The 16,567-nt window shown below is 38.8% G+C and overlaps 1 protein-coding gene across 1 annotated transcript; it reads left to right on the top strand.

Annotated features, from left to right (window-relative positions):
- Positions 1-1,926: 1,926 nt before the first annotated feature.
- trim25 (tripartite motif containing 25) lies at positions 1,927-14,063 on the top strand. The gene is made up of 9 exons (XM_061273731.1): positions 1,927-2,720; positions 4,169-4,264; positions 5,215-5,448; positions 5,561-5,729; positions 7,256-7,339; positions 7,699-7,785; positions 7,867-8,019; positions 8,115-8,171; positions 9,835-14,063. Exons 1-9 carry the CDS (start codon positions 2,106-2,108, stop codon positions 10,371-10,373), a joined length of 2,034 nt encoding a protein of 677 aa, XP_061129715.1. The 5' UTR covers positions 1,927-2,105; the 3' UTR covers positions 10,374-14,063.
- The last annotated feature ends 2,504 nt before the right edge of the window (positions 14,064-16,567 follow it).

Below are 16,567 nucleotides of genomic sequence, written 5' to 3'. Positions count from 1 at the left end.
TCAGCCGTGATAGTTCACAGTAAATTCATGATTTGTAGGGCAAGTATTTTTTCCACACAGGACCAGTTAGTTTTGAAGAGCTTTTTTTCCTTAATAAAAATCTAATTAATTAACTGTTTTTATGTTTATTTGCGTTATATTTGTTATATTTACTTTTCTTAGATGACCTTGAAAGTAGGGAAACTATGAAAAAAAAAGTCAGAATTTGAGAATAGGGTAAATATTTATTATAAATGCACTGTAATTATTGATGCTGGACAATGACAAAAAAAAAAACATACAGGACTGCTGTAATAAAGTGTTCTCATAGCACTTAATCAGAGTTCTTGCAGAATTCGAACCAATCACGTTGCAGACTAGACATAGTAAATTAAAAAATACTACCGTTTTTTTCCGTGTATAGTGCGCCCCCATGTATAGTACGCACCCCTAACAATGGCATGCTGATGCTGGAAAAAAGCTTGTACCCATGTATAATACGCACCCAATTTTTATGAATTTTTTTTAATTTTTTTTTTTTTTTTTTTTAAGTCCCAAAGATCGTCACACACGCAGGGAGGCAATGGGTCCCATTTTTAAAGTCTTTGGTATGGTCTTAACTAGGCTGGATGTCATTTTTTTTGTTGGCGTTGATTTCTCCGACTGCCCCTAAACGCACCACCGCGCTCCGTGCGCAGGGGAAAGAGGCGGCTCTGTATGGGAGAGACGTTGAAGAGGAATAAAAACAACCTTGGAAACCAAAACTTGCCCCTCGTCGTGACTCGGAGCCGCAACAAATGTTTCGGATTTGTGTAGGGTACATTGTGACAGACGGCAAACTAGCAGGTGATCGAGCGAGCGTCTGATACAAGAGCATTGCGGTCGTATGGAGCGTGTTTGAAATGAACAGCAGAGACGAAAGGAACAAGGCAAAGTGTTGTGAAATAAAATAATACGCATTTTGTTATTTGCTGATTGAAACTGCTAATTAAACTGTGAATTGAAACTAATAGGTGGAGAACTGAACTCTCGCTCTTTATATAGCTGACGTGTCTTGCGCAACCGTTCTGCGCATCTGTAATGGCGGCCTCCGTATGACGTCCGGTCCGCGATGGAGATTAAAAAACAAACAATATTTGACAATAACACACCATCGAGGATTGCACCATCGCATCAAACGATGTGTCGTCAATTATGAATTTTACTAAGTGTGTTGGGCAGGATGGCTGAATGCGATGCGCGATTGACAACAAACAAGAAGAAAGGTGAGTTTTATTTCGGGGGAGATTTGTCATGTCTCGTCCCCAGTTTTGCTATGTGTCTAGGTTGCCATAGTTTCTGTTCGTGTCACCCCGCTCTTCCTGTGTCACCTCAATCGATGTAACGTGTTTTGTATTTAAGTGTTACTGTCATTCTGTTCCTGTCTTTGGTAATGTCACCCTGTCTTTTTGTTCCACGACTTTGTCGGTCAGTCCTGTTGTTGGTTTTGTTGTACCATGACTTTATTTAAAAAAAAAAAAAAAAGAAAATTAAAAAAAAAAAAATTAAAAAATTTTTTCTTTGTACCCATGTATAATACGCACCCCAGATTTTAGGACAATAAATTAGTAAAATATTGCGCACTATACACGGAAAAAAACGGTATTTTTTTAATGAGGGCAGTCACATCAACAACATAAGTCTGAACACCAAATAACATGTTTATGACTGAGAAAAATGACATACAATAATATCCAGGGAGTGCTGTATAATAATATATGTTTCCATTGCATACATTTGTTTTGCCTTCTGTTTTGTTCAATAAAAATACTTAATGTTTCATGAATTCGTTGATGTTTCAAACCGGGCGGTACGGTGAACGCGCATATGAAACTGGCGGGGTTAAGAATCACTGGTTAAACCAGTTAAACCATTCTTAACCTAGCCTAGGTCTAGCTCACATTGAGCCACGCCTCAAACTGCACTCTGAAGCCAGAGCTACTGACGACAGCCAGTCACGTGACAAATGTCCCTTGAACTCTAACTTTCGTTTCGCGAGAAAAGGAACTTACGTTTCGTTAGCTTCTCAAAAGGAGTTTAAGTTTCGTTAGCTTCTCAATCTCCTCAGTCGACACTGAAACGTCGCCATGGCTGACGTGGACGACTGTGAGCACTCTCTGCTCAGCCTGGGTGACGAGCTGACCTGCAGTATCTGCCTGTGTCCTTTTGACTGCCCAGTGACCATCCCCTGCGGCCACAACTTCTGCCAGCAGTGCCTCCTCTCTACTTGGAAGGACAGCTGTATATACAGCTGCCCACAATGTCGGACCAACTACCCCATCAAGCCGGAACTGAAGAAAAACACGGTCCTCAACGCCGTGGTCGAGACCTTTAAATTGCGGTCGACTGAGACTGAGCCAGATGTAGCCGTGTCCGAAATGCCGGGGATCCAAGCGGCCAAAAGTGCCGCCGCCATACGCTGTGATACGTGTATGGAGGCGGGCGCCGTGAAGACGTGCCTCACTTGCATGGCCTCCTACTGCGTCGAGCACCTGCGGCCGCACCGCGAAAACCCGGTGTTCCACGTACACCAGCTGACCGAGCCCGTCGACGACCTGCTGGAGCGCATCTGTCCGGAGCACCGCAAGTTCATGGAGCTCTTCTGCACCAAGCACGATCGCCTCATGTGCACCTTCTGCCTCCAGCAAGCGCACAAAAGCTGCGACTTTATCACAGCCGAGCAGCAGAGGACCAAGCAAGAGGTCTGTAACTAAAATGGAGAAGAACGCGGAAAATTACCGTATTGGCCCGAATATAAGACGACCCCGATTATAAAACGACCCCTTCTTTTTCAAGACTCAAGTTTGAAAAAACACTTTGTCTAGACGCCTAAAGTCTGTCTAAGACGACCCCCCCCCCCCCCCCTTTTTTTTTCAGTTTAATTTTAATGCAAAAAAACTCGTCTTATATTCGGGCCAATACGGTACATTGGTTAAAAGCAACTATCAAAGTATGCTATCAAGTTAACTCTTCTTTACAGTATGGTATATCAACCTCAGAAAATACTATAAACTAAGCCGCATTCATATATCAATTATATTTAATTAAGTGGCTTTTTCAAAGATCACCTTCAGTAATTGATTAGCTGATTTACTGAGTGCTTTTGAGAATTTTCTTGGAGCAACTGAGCCCGCGGCAATGGTATTTTTCTCTGTGGGTTTCAAGTATGAAATCCAGCTTCCTCCCACATTCAGACGACATACATGTTATGTTCATTGAACACAAATGGTCCATTGTTGTGAATCTGAATGAATTGCTGTATCTTGCTGATGGGTGACCATTCCAGGGCCTGCTGGATATTATATTTTTGTCAATGCTTTAAACGTCACTTGAGTAATATTTCACAATTTCTGAGCAATTAGCGTCATTGTTTTTACTGTCAAAACTGCTTTTTGTCTCGCAAAGTCATTCATGCACCTCCTGACTGAAAGATAATGAGCTATTTTGAAATGTGTTTATAACGCAAAATGTCCTGTGACGAGCTATTCATAATACATGCTATATAATATAATACATATATGAGCTATTTTCTAATGTGTTTATAAAACATAATGTCCTGTGACCGTAGTGAGGATAAGCGGTTAAGCACCTTAAATAAATGAATGAACGCAATTTAAGGGTCATAGCTCTCGAATTGACAGATCCCCACACTTTGCGGGCAAAGGCAGATAGATAAAAAGAGAAGGAATCCAGAGAAGCAGGTTATTGAACGTGTACTGGACGTCATTGCTGTTTGTTCAATAATCTTGATCGCTTGATCCTTAACTTCTTACACGAACTGTGAAAACTACATGGTACTTCACTTAGTCAGTTGGGCTCGGCTCCAGTTCATCCGTGACTCTATCGGTATAAAAATAGATGAATGAATTAGTTTGTGGTCCACAGAAGAATATGATGGCAACGCCCATAGTTGATGTCATAAGTGTGGGTGTTGTTTTCCTTTTGTTAAATGTTGTTAAGGCAGTTTATGTTGAAAATGCCAAAATGAGATCAGTCTTGTGCAAATTCACGGCACAAAAAATGTAATGACTATACCTTTTCCAAATCTACACCTGTGCCATTCAGAAGTCAAATAAAATGTCATTATTGTTGGTTTAACTGACTTTCTAAACTGCATTGCTTGATTGCATCCTTTTTATTCTCTTCGCAGTCCAACCTGATACAGCAATTGAGTTTCATGAACAAGAAGATTAAACAAAACGAGACCGTAATATTGCAAATGAGAGACATGCAGCTTACCCTGAAGGTAAGCATGGATCTGGACATGCCTGAGTTAAATACTTTGCCTGTAATTCGCAATTTTATTGTTCTGATCATTAAAGGGACACGCAACCTAAGTTGTCAACTTCCTATTTAAACGAAAATTGGCACATTTACGTAACAGTGTTTTTAAAGTTTATTGTATCAAGGATTCTAAGAAAATATATACATTTAAAGTCACAACAAAGGAGAAGCGGCTATTTTTGCCCGCCGACAACCAAAGGCGAACAAGGAAAGGTGATCAAGTTCAGTCGGCGTTGAGGGAGATAAATTAACAAGCAATGTAATTAAAGTCATGTATATCAGACTAACATAATTCTTTACTAAATATTTAATAATAGTTTATGTTGCTTTATTTACATAGATAACCATGAAGAGATAGGAGTAAATGTTATTTAGCAATGACAAGCTTAGTATTCAATTTTATCTGCTAAATGTAGATCATTTGATTTTTATAATATTGCTTCTTTTCCCTATCAAGACCTCAATGTAGAAACTCTGTAGGTACACCTTAAGACAGGGATTGTCAACCGGTGGTCCGCGGTCCTCTAGTGGACCGTGTCGGTATTGCAGGTAGACCACTAAATTGGAAATGGAAAATAATTATAACTTTATGTATTTATAAAAAAACAAAAAAAAAACATTATTTAGACTTGAATTATTTCCCAGCTAATTTTGTAAAGTATATACCCATTCAAATTATGTCAGATGTAGCTGGGATTCCCAAAATAGACATACAGCTGGAAATAAATAGCCCGTATTAGTCTATCCTCCTTCAGTGCAAAATGAAATAATATTTTGCCAAAGCAGTGGTCCCCGAGTTGCTTCTTGGTTATAATGGTGGTCTCTTGGACGAAACCAGTTAAAAAAAAACTCCCTTAAGAAATACTGACGCACAGTAAAGAATATTAGATGTGAATCCTTTTGCGTTCATAGGGCAACGCCACCACCAAGAAGTCGGCAATGGCTCATCAGTATGAACTGATCCGAAACATGCTGGCCAATGAGGAGCGCGCCGCGATGAGCGTGGTGGACGAAGAGCTGGAGTCTTCTCAGACCAAACTCAGGCTTCTCATGAAAAGGTTTTCTGAAAATATTGATAGCCTGAACAAGGCTAAAGGGGATATCCAGAGTCTACTTTGTCAGGCACAAACAATGGCCTTTCTTCAGGTACGACAATTGTGTTTTTTTCACATTCAGCACACCAATTTAACCTATTTAATATCTATCAGTTAGTTCGATCAGCAGTGTCCATTTGACAGTTGTGTTTCCCTCCTCACAGGCTTCACTTAATCTGCCCAAAGCTGCAGCATTTGATCCGTATGCCCCTCGAATGTACTTGAGTTCCAAAAAGATGACAGCAACCCAGGATTTTGCTGGTAATCTGAAGAAACACATTCAAGAAATCCTGAGTCAGCCTGTTGGTGACAGACTGCCATTAGCTAAAACAGGTAACGTTTTTGGTTGGAGTGGGTTACTCTACCATATGTACAATTGATATAAAAACCTGCTCAGATGCCGGGTGTTTGTTATATAGAAGAATGAGACCACAAAAGAATTTCTCAAAACCACTTGTACAACCCAATTAAAAAATGTATTTTTGAGAGGGCGAGTAAAAATAATGAGAATATCTGGTTGTGCCAGTGTGCACACCCTGCATCACTGGGGTGTGGCTCTTTTCGGAATTCAATCACATTCACACGCCTGTCACTATTTCATTGGTCAATTGTGAATAAGGTTGAGTTGTTTGAAAAAGGTGTGTCCTGACATGACATGAACTATCTGTTTGTATCATAGCTGGAGGTTTGATGTTTGTTTCAAACCAATTTGTGTCAAAATTTGCGAAGAATTCAGTGAGTTTTAATGATCAAAGCCAAACATAAACATTTGTGTTTGTATAGCTTCACCGCCTTCTTCTTTGTTATCATCTTCATTTTTTTTTTTCTTCTGCCTTCTTTATGGCAGCCGCAAACACCATTCACTGTTTTGCAAAACCAACGTGTGCAGTAATGACTAACCCATACCTCAAAATTACGGACATTGTAATTTGGGAAAAAGGGAAATGCATCAATCCATTTTCTGAATCGCTTAATTCTCACAAGGGTCGTGAGCGTGCTGAACCTATCCCAGCCGTCGTCAGGCACTAGGCAGGCCCGGGACTGGCCCTAAACTGATTGCCAGCCAACCGCAGGGCACACAGAGACGAATGACCATCCACACTCGCACTCACACCTAGGAAAAGATTGGAGTGCTCAATCAGCCTGCCATGCATGTTTTTGGGATGTGGGATGAAAGCAAAGTACCCAAACAAAACCCACACAGGCACGGGGAGAACATGCAAACTCCATACAGAAAGCCTGGAGCCAGAATCAAACTGAGGCGGAAGCGCCACCATTCTGCCTGATGGGGAAATGAAGCTTCAAATTTGCTCCATGAACCAGTTGTTACATTTTTGACTCCCCTCGATGGACCTACTGGTTTAAATAAAGAAGTTCAAGAAATGGCAAGTCAGAATGCTTTCAGCAACAGAGAGCGCTCTCTAAAGGAGCAAAAAAATACAACTTGGTTCATTTTCCCCATCACTACTGTGATGCTGTATTCACCTGTCAAAGTGAAATCAGGTTATCCCCCCCGATCAATAAAGTATTTTATTTGTTATTATTATTGGTCTTATGGTTGTTTTACTCTAAATAGGAGCAAATCCATCCAGGACACTTGTGATTTTTCCAGTGCTGATGTTCACATTTTTAAAATAGACACAGTGGATCCTCCCAAAACAAAAAAAATATTCTATATAAATAAGGTTTTTCTAAAAATGTGACTTTTACTACATTTTTTTTAAGCATGGTGCTTGTCCCCTAAAGTTCCAACATTTCGAATGGATGGGTGAATACTTTTCTATACAACATGAAAATTAATGACAAAATGAACAAAAGATTATATAAACACTGTGATGTTTTTTTTTTCTTTTTTCTAGAAACGAACATCCAGACAGGACATCCCATCAGCAGTCCCGCAGCCGCCAAGTCAGTCAATGTCAAAGCTGACAAGACATGGCAAAGTAAGAAAATGTTACAATTTAGTTTATTTTTTACCATTCAGTTTTAATAGGAACAACATCATCCAGGACACTTGTAATTTCTCCAGGTGAAAACTTAGTGAAGTGTTTCTCATTTATGCACCTTTTTAAAAAAGACAGTTGATACTCCAAAAAGAAAAAAATAAACATTCATAAAGATTTTTCTAAACATGTGACATTTACAATATATTATTTTTCATAAGCATGGTGCTTGTCCCCAAAAGTTCTAAAATTTCAAGTGGATGGATGAATGCTTTTCTGGACAACATGAAAATTAACGATAAAATGAACAAAAGAGCAATACAAATACTGTGACATACGTATGTATTTTCCTTTTTCAGAAAAGAACATCCAGACAGGACATCCCATCAGCAGCTATCCCGCAGCCACCAAGGCATTCGACTTCAAAGCTGACAAGACATGGCAGAGTAAGAAAATGTTACAATTTAATTTCCTCATTTACCCAAAAGTCAGGTGATCTAATTCTGTGGAAAATATGTTTTCTTTAGAAAAACAAAATAAGCCCATTCCACCCCAGGAAGACGGTAAGCAACGTATGAAAAATTTGTCACGTTCTATGGAAAACCTCCTGGCGTCGGGTGGGAAACTAAAACACAGACCCCAGCTGACTCCCATGCCTTCTGAACCCAAAGAAAAAAAAGGTATGGCTTGTCTGATGGAACACATACTGTAAAACCATGTAAATGGATGTCAGATCTATTTCAGCATTTCCGTTTTTGACTTATTTTTGCTCCAGAAACAATGGATCGCCCTGCCGACCTCATTGGTGAAAAGAGACACAATCTTGTGGCATGTACGTTTTTGAACGTGATCTTATTTTTATCCTGCTTCTTCCTACTATTGTATTTCCTCTTTGTGTAATATCCCACATTCCAAAAACATGGAAGGTAGGTAAATTGACCAATGGCCATAGGTTTGAAAGTGGGTGCGAATGGTTTTGTGTGTGCCCTTCAATTGGCAGGCGACCAATTCAAGGTATCAGCTGGGAAACATTCCAGTACGACAGCGAGTGTTTCACTTGAATGACACTTTGCTTCAAAGGAATATTGTGGTCACTGTCTTTATTGTGGCTGCAGATTGATAATATTCTGTCCAACATTAAAAGATGAATATGAGACTAGAGCTCAACTGTTCAGGTTTTATTTCCAAATATTTACATCTGGACCTGATACTAAACTTACATACTGCCTTATTTGCAGAACTACCTTTTATTTTTTGTTACGGAAATCACTAACACAAGCTGGTTACGCCATAAGTCACATTGATCAAGCAGTTTCAAAACAGGAAAATATTTAACCACACAGTAATAGCAGACGTGGTCGGATTCAGTCAGTCCGCTCGAGTAATGTTGCACTGACACATGGTAGCGGATGAGTCTGAAATAAATTTCTACTGGTTGGCAGCTCTGGATTTGTAACAAATCCGCATTGTTTTTAGGCACCAAAAAAACCCAAAAAACTGAAGAGATAGATCTAAAGTAGATAAAATTGCGTAAGACGTTGACTCGGTGACGTTTTCAAACATTTGCATTGTTCTTTTTTAATTCTTTTTAAGGCAGGTATTGATACTGTTTGTTTTGGGGTTGCCATCCGTCTCTTTAGTAAGCAGAATGCAGGCTAGTCTCTAAAGCTTCAGTGTGCTGACTGACCCACCCACTCTAGACCTTCTCCCCTGCCTCCGAGCATTGCTTTTGATTCATTTTACATATGGTCCTCCCTGCGGTATACATGAGGCAAATGTGTTTTTTTCACTGAGACCAATATGATTTGGGTCTCGGACATGACCAGTGATACACATTCACAATATCTACTCTATAAAGCTACTCTGAATCAAAATAATGAAATTACTACAAGAGCCCTTTTTTAGTAAAATAGTGCCCGTGTGCCGGGCATATCTTCATTTTCGTGCCACGACAAGTCCAGTCTACCGTGTTTGTGTCTGCGTTGCACCTGTCTGGGCATGCCACCACACAATGTAGTCCCACCCCCGATGCACCTATTATTTGGTGCCACAAAGTAATACGCGTAAAAGCGGGTGTATCGTCATTTTCGTGCTGGGCCAATGGACTGATTCAGCACGTTTGTGAATTTGGTCGATGCGCTTTGCCTCATTGGGCCTTTCTGCCTCGCCCCGCAACATATCTGACAAATTCTAACCATAACCGTCTTTAAAATATTTTGATAGCACCTCTGTCACCATTGAAAGGGGATCACACACAGACAGACGCCTGATCGGGAGGTGCAAGGCCTCTTCAATACACTCGGCGCGGTTCTACTGGGGCAAAGTCTAGCAACATAATAAAAGAAAGAAAACTCCATTCAAATACACAGTTAGTTTGCACTTTGGGATGAGCCCCAAGAGTCCTAACCCCTGACAACCTAGCCATAAATGATTTGAGATGAAACAGGGAAAGAGTCATTTTAATGATGTTATCTGTCTATTTTCTGTGCTACCAGATGGCACTGCACTCAGTTTTGATCCAAAGACAGCACACAAACGCATCAAGGTAACCGAGGACTTGCAAGGAGCATCTGTGTCAGACCAACCCAATCCAGCTATGTGCAGTGACTGCCCTGAGCGCTTCTCCGTCTTCACTCAGGTGCTCACGTCTCAGGGTTTCACCCAAGGGCGCCACTACTGGGAAGTTCGGCTTAATAACAAAGAATTCACTAGCATCGGGTTGACTTACGGTAGCATTAAGCGCAAAGGTCCCACCAGTCGGCTTGGCCGCAACGCCCAGTCTTGGTGTGTGGAGTGGGTTAATGACAAAGTGTCAGCTTGGCATGACAACAATGAGGTTGTGCTCATGAATATCCATGCTAAACGTATTGGTGTGTTGTTGGATTATGATTCAGGCTCCGCTACATTTTACGATGTGACCGATAGGACGTGTTGCTTCTACACTTTTGTTTTTTCATTCACTGAGGCAGTGTATCCAGCTTTTGGGATTTTTCGCTCTGAGTCGTCTATCACGCTGTGTAAACTGTTGGCCTGAGGACCACATTGACATTCGCTACAGTCCAATAAGAGTCAAAAGCCAACTTCCGATTTGTTTGGTTTTTAAAGTAAATTCCCATGTGATGTACTGTTGATTATATTAAAAACATACATATATTCAAAAAATAAAATTTAATTATGAACCCATCTTGAGTAACTTTCTGCTGGTAGAGCAGTTTCAGATCAGCTGTCAATTAATAAAAATACTTTGAAAATGCCACGATAAAGCAAGTTAATAAACAGTTGCAGTGCAAGCGACCTATTGATCAAATTTGCATGCAGTCAATAGCCTTGTTAAAACCTGAATATTGGCAGTATTTGAGTTTTGAAGGCCATGTAAACGCACACAAAATCCCTGATTATTTTGGTTTTACAAACCCAAATAAAACCCTGGCTTACCACTTGTCTAACCCAAATATAAACAAGATCAAGTTAACTCCGACATATTGGTATGTGTTCCTCACATGCTTTTGCTTTGTCCACAAGGAAACTTATCTTGTAGTACTGGGAGTACTTGTATGCCATAGCGAGCCTTCTTGGTGACTGTGTTGCGTTTTCATTTTATTTTCTGTTCCAATGGCAAAAATTGTACAGTGTGTGGATATATACGTTTGTACATCTGGCGCACAACTCACACAAGCAAAGGTAAACAATAATGGCGGAACTCGGAGATGTGGCAGAAAGTCACACTTTTAGAAAGAGGAGGAAACCAACTGTTTTGTCCTTGTGGCGAGTGATGTGAATATATTGTGTTTTATAGGCGGTATAAAGTAACAAGCAGACATGACGTTCATTTGTGTCATGTCTGTGCGTCACCGTTTGAATCGGGTTATTCAAATACGATAGTAACACAGTGCGTTCAGGCATGTGAGGTATATTCTCATATACACACATATTGTCATTGCAATAAGTACATAGTTACTAGAATTTTACAGACTTGCTGGTGCCAATGTAGAGAGGACACACTTGGTGGTAATTACAATGACCTTAATAGAAGTTTTGGGTCTGTCAAGAGGCAATCAATGAACTGCACATGCGCAGTAGACAGTGACTACACCGCCTGCGCATACACAAACGCGGCGCCAAAGTTAACAAGCTAATCGACGCATTACGCATCAATACACGCACTCGCTTTTTTCGACTAAAGAAAGTTTATGACCATCAAAAATGAGTGGGGTTGCTGGACCAAGTAAGAAGCCAAACCGTATCACTTTCGTACAGAAAGGAAGTTGAACCTTACTTTATTGACTGGGTTGACATTCTCTTTAGCACAGCTCCATCTAGTGGACGCATAATGCAACCCTAGTCAACCCCAGTCTGATGCAGTAGCTCCGATTCTATGCGTCTTTTAATCCGGTGTACCTTATATTTGAATACATTTCTGAAATAAGAAATTCAATGATGGTGCGCCTTATAATCCAGTGCACCCTATAGTGTGAAAAATACTGTATGTCAAAAAAGTCTGTTTCAGAAAAGTCCTTTTCCACCCAGCCTTGCCTGGCGACCACTCTAGATGGCCGCCGGGACAGAACTGCACCTTCTCAGAAAATACACAAGATACTTGAACAGGGTATTCAGAAATGGTGACCTGCGTGGAAACGTAGTCATTGGTTGGTCTTGCGCTATCCACAAGGAATCTTTGTAGTCCTGGAAGTAGCTTCCTCATCCAAGCGAACGTTACTTAAATACATTGGTTTCTCTGAGGCGTTTTCACATTATTTTCTGTCGTTACGGCAAAAATATCAGCGTGTATACAGATAAGAATGCAAGTGTATAAGTCCGTATGTCTGGCATGCAACAGGCATAAATACACAAGCAGAAGTAAAAACAATCATGGCAAAGCACAAGACGCAGGCGATATTAAGGCTCGAAATAAAGGGTTGTGTACCCCAGTTTGCGAGTCAAAAAACATTTTGTACCTTGTCAAAATAGCTACACTGAGAATCACATAATTTTCAGCTGTTCTAATGATTGAATCCTTGACTCAAAATATTTCAATCGGCTCACGGCACTTAACATGCGAGTAGTCGGAGTTCAAGGCAATCACATGCTGTTTATGCCGCACTAGCTAACTTTCAGCAAGCGTCGTCTGGCTTGCACGTGTGATCAAACACGTCACGAAGTTGGTTTGAAGTTGGTAATGATTACCTCCATGGCTGCAAATAAGATACACACACATATGACAAGTATTGTAGTAAGTAGTAAAGTAAAAGGAAGAAGTCATGCTAATTGTAAAAAATAACCCAAAAATTATCGTTAGTATTTAAAAAGTTTAAAAAAAAATACACACACACATACACACACACACGGTGAAATAAAAGATAAAAACAATGTAGGACTCACTGGTAATAAACAAGTAGAGGTAAATTGTCAAGAAAACCTTACCACTGCTTTATTCGTGTGGGGTGACAAAGGGCAGTAATGTCTATTTGTATGACGTGAATGTGGGTAGTGGTTTCAATTTGGGGATTTAAGTGTGCAAGCAGCTTTGTTCGTCGAGGCATGCCAATGTTTTTTCCCCGAATGTTTCAGAAACTGGACTTTTGACCATTACACAAATATTGACTGCATGTAAATGTGGTGGATAGGTGTTGGCATTTGGGGTCGGCACTATTAATGGTCGCCAAATTACATATGAGCAGAATTTGTATGCATTTATTCTGTCATTCATTATCCAAATTGCTTATCCTCATGGGGTCACATGCATGCTGGAGTCTATTCCAGTTTGCAAGCGACGGGCACGGTACATCTTAAACTGGTCATCAGCCAATTGCAGGGCTCATAATGTTTTAATCGATTTAGCTTTGCTGAAAGGTCATACAACCAATTCAGGAATACTAAGTTTAATTTAAATGTATGTTTGCTTGAATTGCTCCATCGAAAGATTTTATGAGCAGTTTGCTGCCATACCCATATACCATGTACAGTCGATCTAAAAAAAAAAAAAAAAAAAAATGTTGTATTTTTATTGTTTGATGAAATCCTTGCTTCAGTTCTGTGAAATTAAGAAAAAACATTCGGAACCTTGGTAATGAGAAAATTGGTAAAATTGTACGACCTCTTTAGGGGATGTTGAAAAACGTGCAATGATGTATGTCTTCAATAGTCCACCATTCAATACTTACTTGTCCAAACTTGGCCCTCAAGGACCACTGTCTTCTCTACTTTATATATCTCTTTGCTGCAACAGATCTGATTGAAATGACCAGGATAAATATCAAGCTTGTTCAGAGCTTCCAGATGAGCTTATGGAAAAGGGGCTAGTATGACTGAATGCAACTTGCTGTAATACTAACCGTTGTGAATTTCCATGCATGTCTGCCAAAGTTGACATTAAGGGTGCGCTTACTGATTGAGTGACCTTCACTATCGAGACTGGTTTTGTTAGACTATGAGGTCAATTGTAATACACCCTTCAGTGATGTAATTGTTAACTCTGCTCTGCTATCAAAATAAATCACTCTTGCATTGTCATTTGTTGACTTTCTGCAATTATCAGCTGAATGCAAATTATTTGCACTATTTTTTGTCGAATAATCAAGTCTGATTGCTGTTGTGTAACAATTATTTGAATGGAGAGTTTTTTTTTCTTTTTACCTAGCTTGATGTTATTTGCTTTTGCATTGTCATTACTATGCAGTCTATGTATATTGATCATAATTTGGTTCAAATAAACAGCTTCATGATTGCTATTTGTCTTTTGTTTATGATTAAAAGAGTTGAACATTGCACACACATACGTCATCAAAATGTCATTCTAATGTCTTGCAGGAAGGTTTCTTTGCAAATGGAAATGCTCTAGTATTCATCCATCCATTTTATGTACCGCTTGTCCCCACGGGGGTCGCGGGCATGCTCAAGCCTATCCCAGCAGGCATCGGACAGAAGGCGGGGGACGCCCTCAACCGGTTGCCAGCCAGTCGCAGGGCACACAGAGACGAATAGCCACATTTTATATATATATATATATATATTTGTATATGTATATATATATATGTATATATATGTATATGTATATATATATGTATATATATATGTATATGTATATATATGTATATGTATATATATGTATATATATGTATATGTATATATATGTATGTATATATATATGTATATATATATGTATATATATATGTATATATATATGTATATATATATGTATATATATATATGTATATATATATGTATATATATATATGTATATATATATGTATATATATATGTATATATATATGTATATATATATGTATATATATATGTATATATATATGTATATATATATGTATGTATGTATGTATGTATGTATGTATGTATGTATGTATATATATATGTATGTATGTATGTATATATATATGTATATATATATGTATATATATATGTATATATATATGTATATATATATGTATATATATATGTATATATATATGTATATATATATGTATATATATATGTATATATATATACATTACCGTTCAAAAGTTTGGGGTCACCCAAACAATTTTGTTTAAAAAATCTTATAAAATATATGTATACTTATATTCATAGATTATATGTCATCTTATACAAATATAAGATATAATTTATAATATTTAATTCATAATATTTTATTATAATAATATTTACACTACCGTTCAAAAGTTTGGGGTCACCCAAACAATTTTGTGACCCCAAACATTTGCCACACCACTGAATTTAACATTAATAATAAAAAACAGCATTCACATCCTCAAACCTAACTTTTTCAAGTCAAATACAGTACTTTTACCCCACTACTGTCTTTCGTTCAGCTGGAAAAAATAAATCATTTTGTTGCCCCCAAAAATAGCCAACTTGGTTTGGTGTATCATGTTTTGCGAAAATGTGAATTTGAACATATTTAAATCAAATCCAGTGTATCCATTTTATTCTTGATATTTTTTTTTCATGTTTATTAAATCAGTAAAAATTTGATGTGTTGACGGTTTATTGTGGCGTCTGGAAAAAAAAAAGTGAATCGACTTTGTTTCCTATTTCTGGATTTTATTCACATTGCTGTGATTGTTTGCAGCAATGGGTCTTAATTTATTAGTCTTTGGTATAACGTGGCTGGGTTTTGAACTCATAACCTTCCGGTTCCAGGGTGGACATTCTACCACTAGGCCAGTGCTTCTCAAATAGTGGGGCGCGCCCCCCTTGGGGGGCGCGGTGCTATTCCTGGGGGGGCGCGTGTGACCCTGGGGAACAGGCTTTTTTTTTGGCAGTACTAGAATAAAGTGTAATTGCGCGTTTACTACAGCAGGGGGCAGTGGCGCTCTCATTGTTACTTCTGTCACGTTTGCGACAGTGCAACATTTTACGACTTACAAGACAAGTTAGGATAGTCACGGTGGGGAGGGGGGGCGCGAATAGTTTTCTTCTTGCTAGGGGGGGGCGTAACAGAAAATAATTGAGAAGCACTGCACTAGGCCACTGAGCTGGAGCTTTTGTGTTATTTTTAGTTTATATAAACTTTTAGCTTTTTTTTTTTTTTTTTTTAATTTTATTTTTTAAATATTTTAGCAAATGCACTGATCGTTTGGCATTTTTAATTTTGTTGTACATGTGACAATGACAATAAAGATCTATCTATTTATCTATCTGTGTAACTAATAAAGTTGTGACAATATGCACAAACAGTTTTTTTTTTTTACGTCGCCACGCATAAAAGCGGGTGGGGTCACCAAGCTGCCCTCGTTACAGCAAACTTGAAGACAGAGGTAAGTGGTTTCTCAGGTATCTCCCCTCCAACTTCAAATTTGATTTTGGATGAACATCTTTGATAAACACTGAGGCATGTGCCTAGTTCATTTATTAATTATTTTGTTTTAACCTGGACTGATGTGTTGGTGTGCAAATTATCATTTCCAAACAGGGTGGAGGTTAATCGAATATTCTAAGATTCTGCCGTTTCATTTACTATACTCGGAAAAAATATTGTCCTGTTGTTGCAATGGTCTTTTTCTGAGGTACATGCTGATGAATTTGGAATGAATTAACTCCATCAGATGCATGAAAGTGAAAATGAGTTGTAAAACAAGCATTGGCGCCACTTTTAAATCTGCTATATTGTTTTACCTGTGAAAATTAATGCTGTATCATAAGAAGGCTGTTGAAAGTCTGCGCGCAAGGCTTTTGCACGAGGAAAATTGGCCGTCCATGTGTGCACAATGTGAC

This window comes from Syngnathus typhle, linkage group LG3, assembly GCF_033458585.1.
Source record: "Syngnathus typhle isolate RoL2023-S1 ecotype Sweden linkage group LG3, RoL_Styp_1.0, whole genome shotgun sequence".
NCBI classification, from domain to species: domain Eukaryota; kingdom Metazoa; phylum Chordata; class Actinopteri; order Syngnathiformes; family Syngnathidae; genus Syngnathus; species Syngnathus typhle.
Note: the sequence above shows the minus strand (reverse complement) of the source record. Positions and strands in the feature narration are given on the sequence as shown.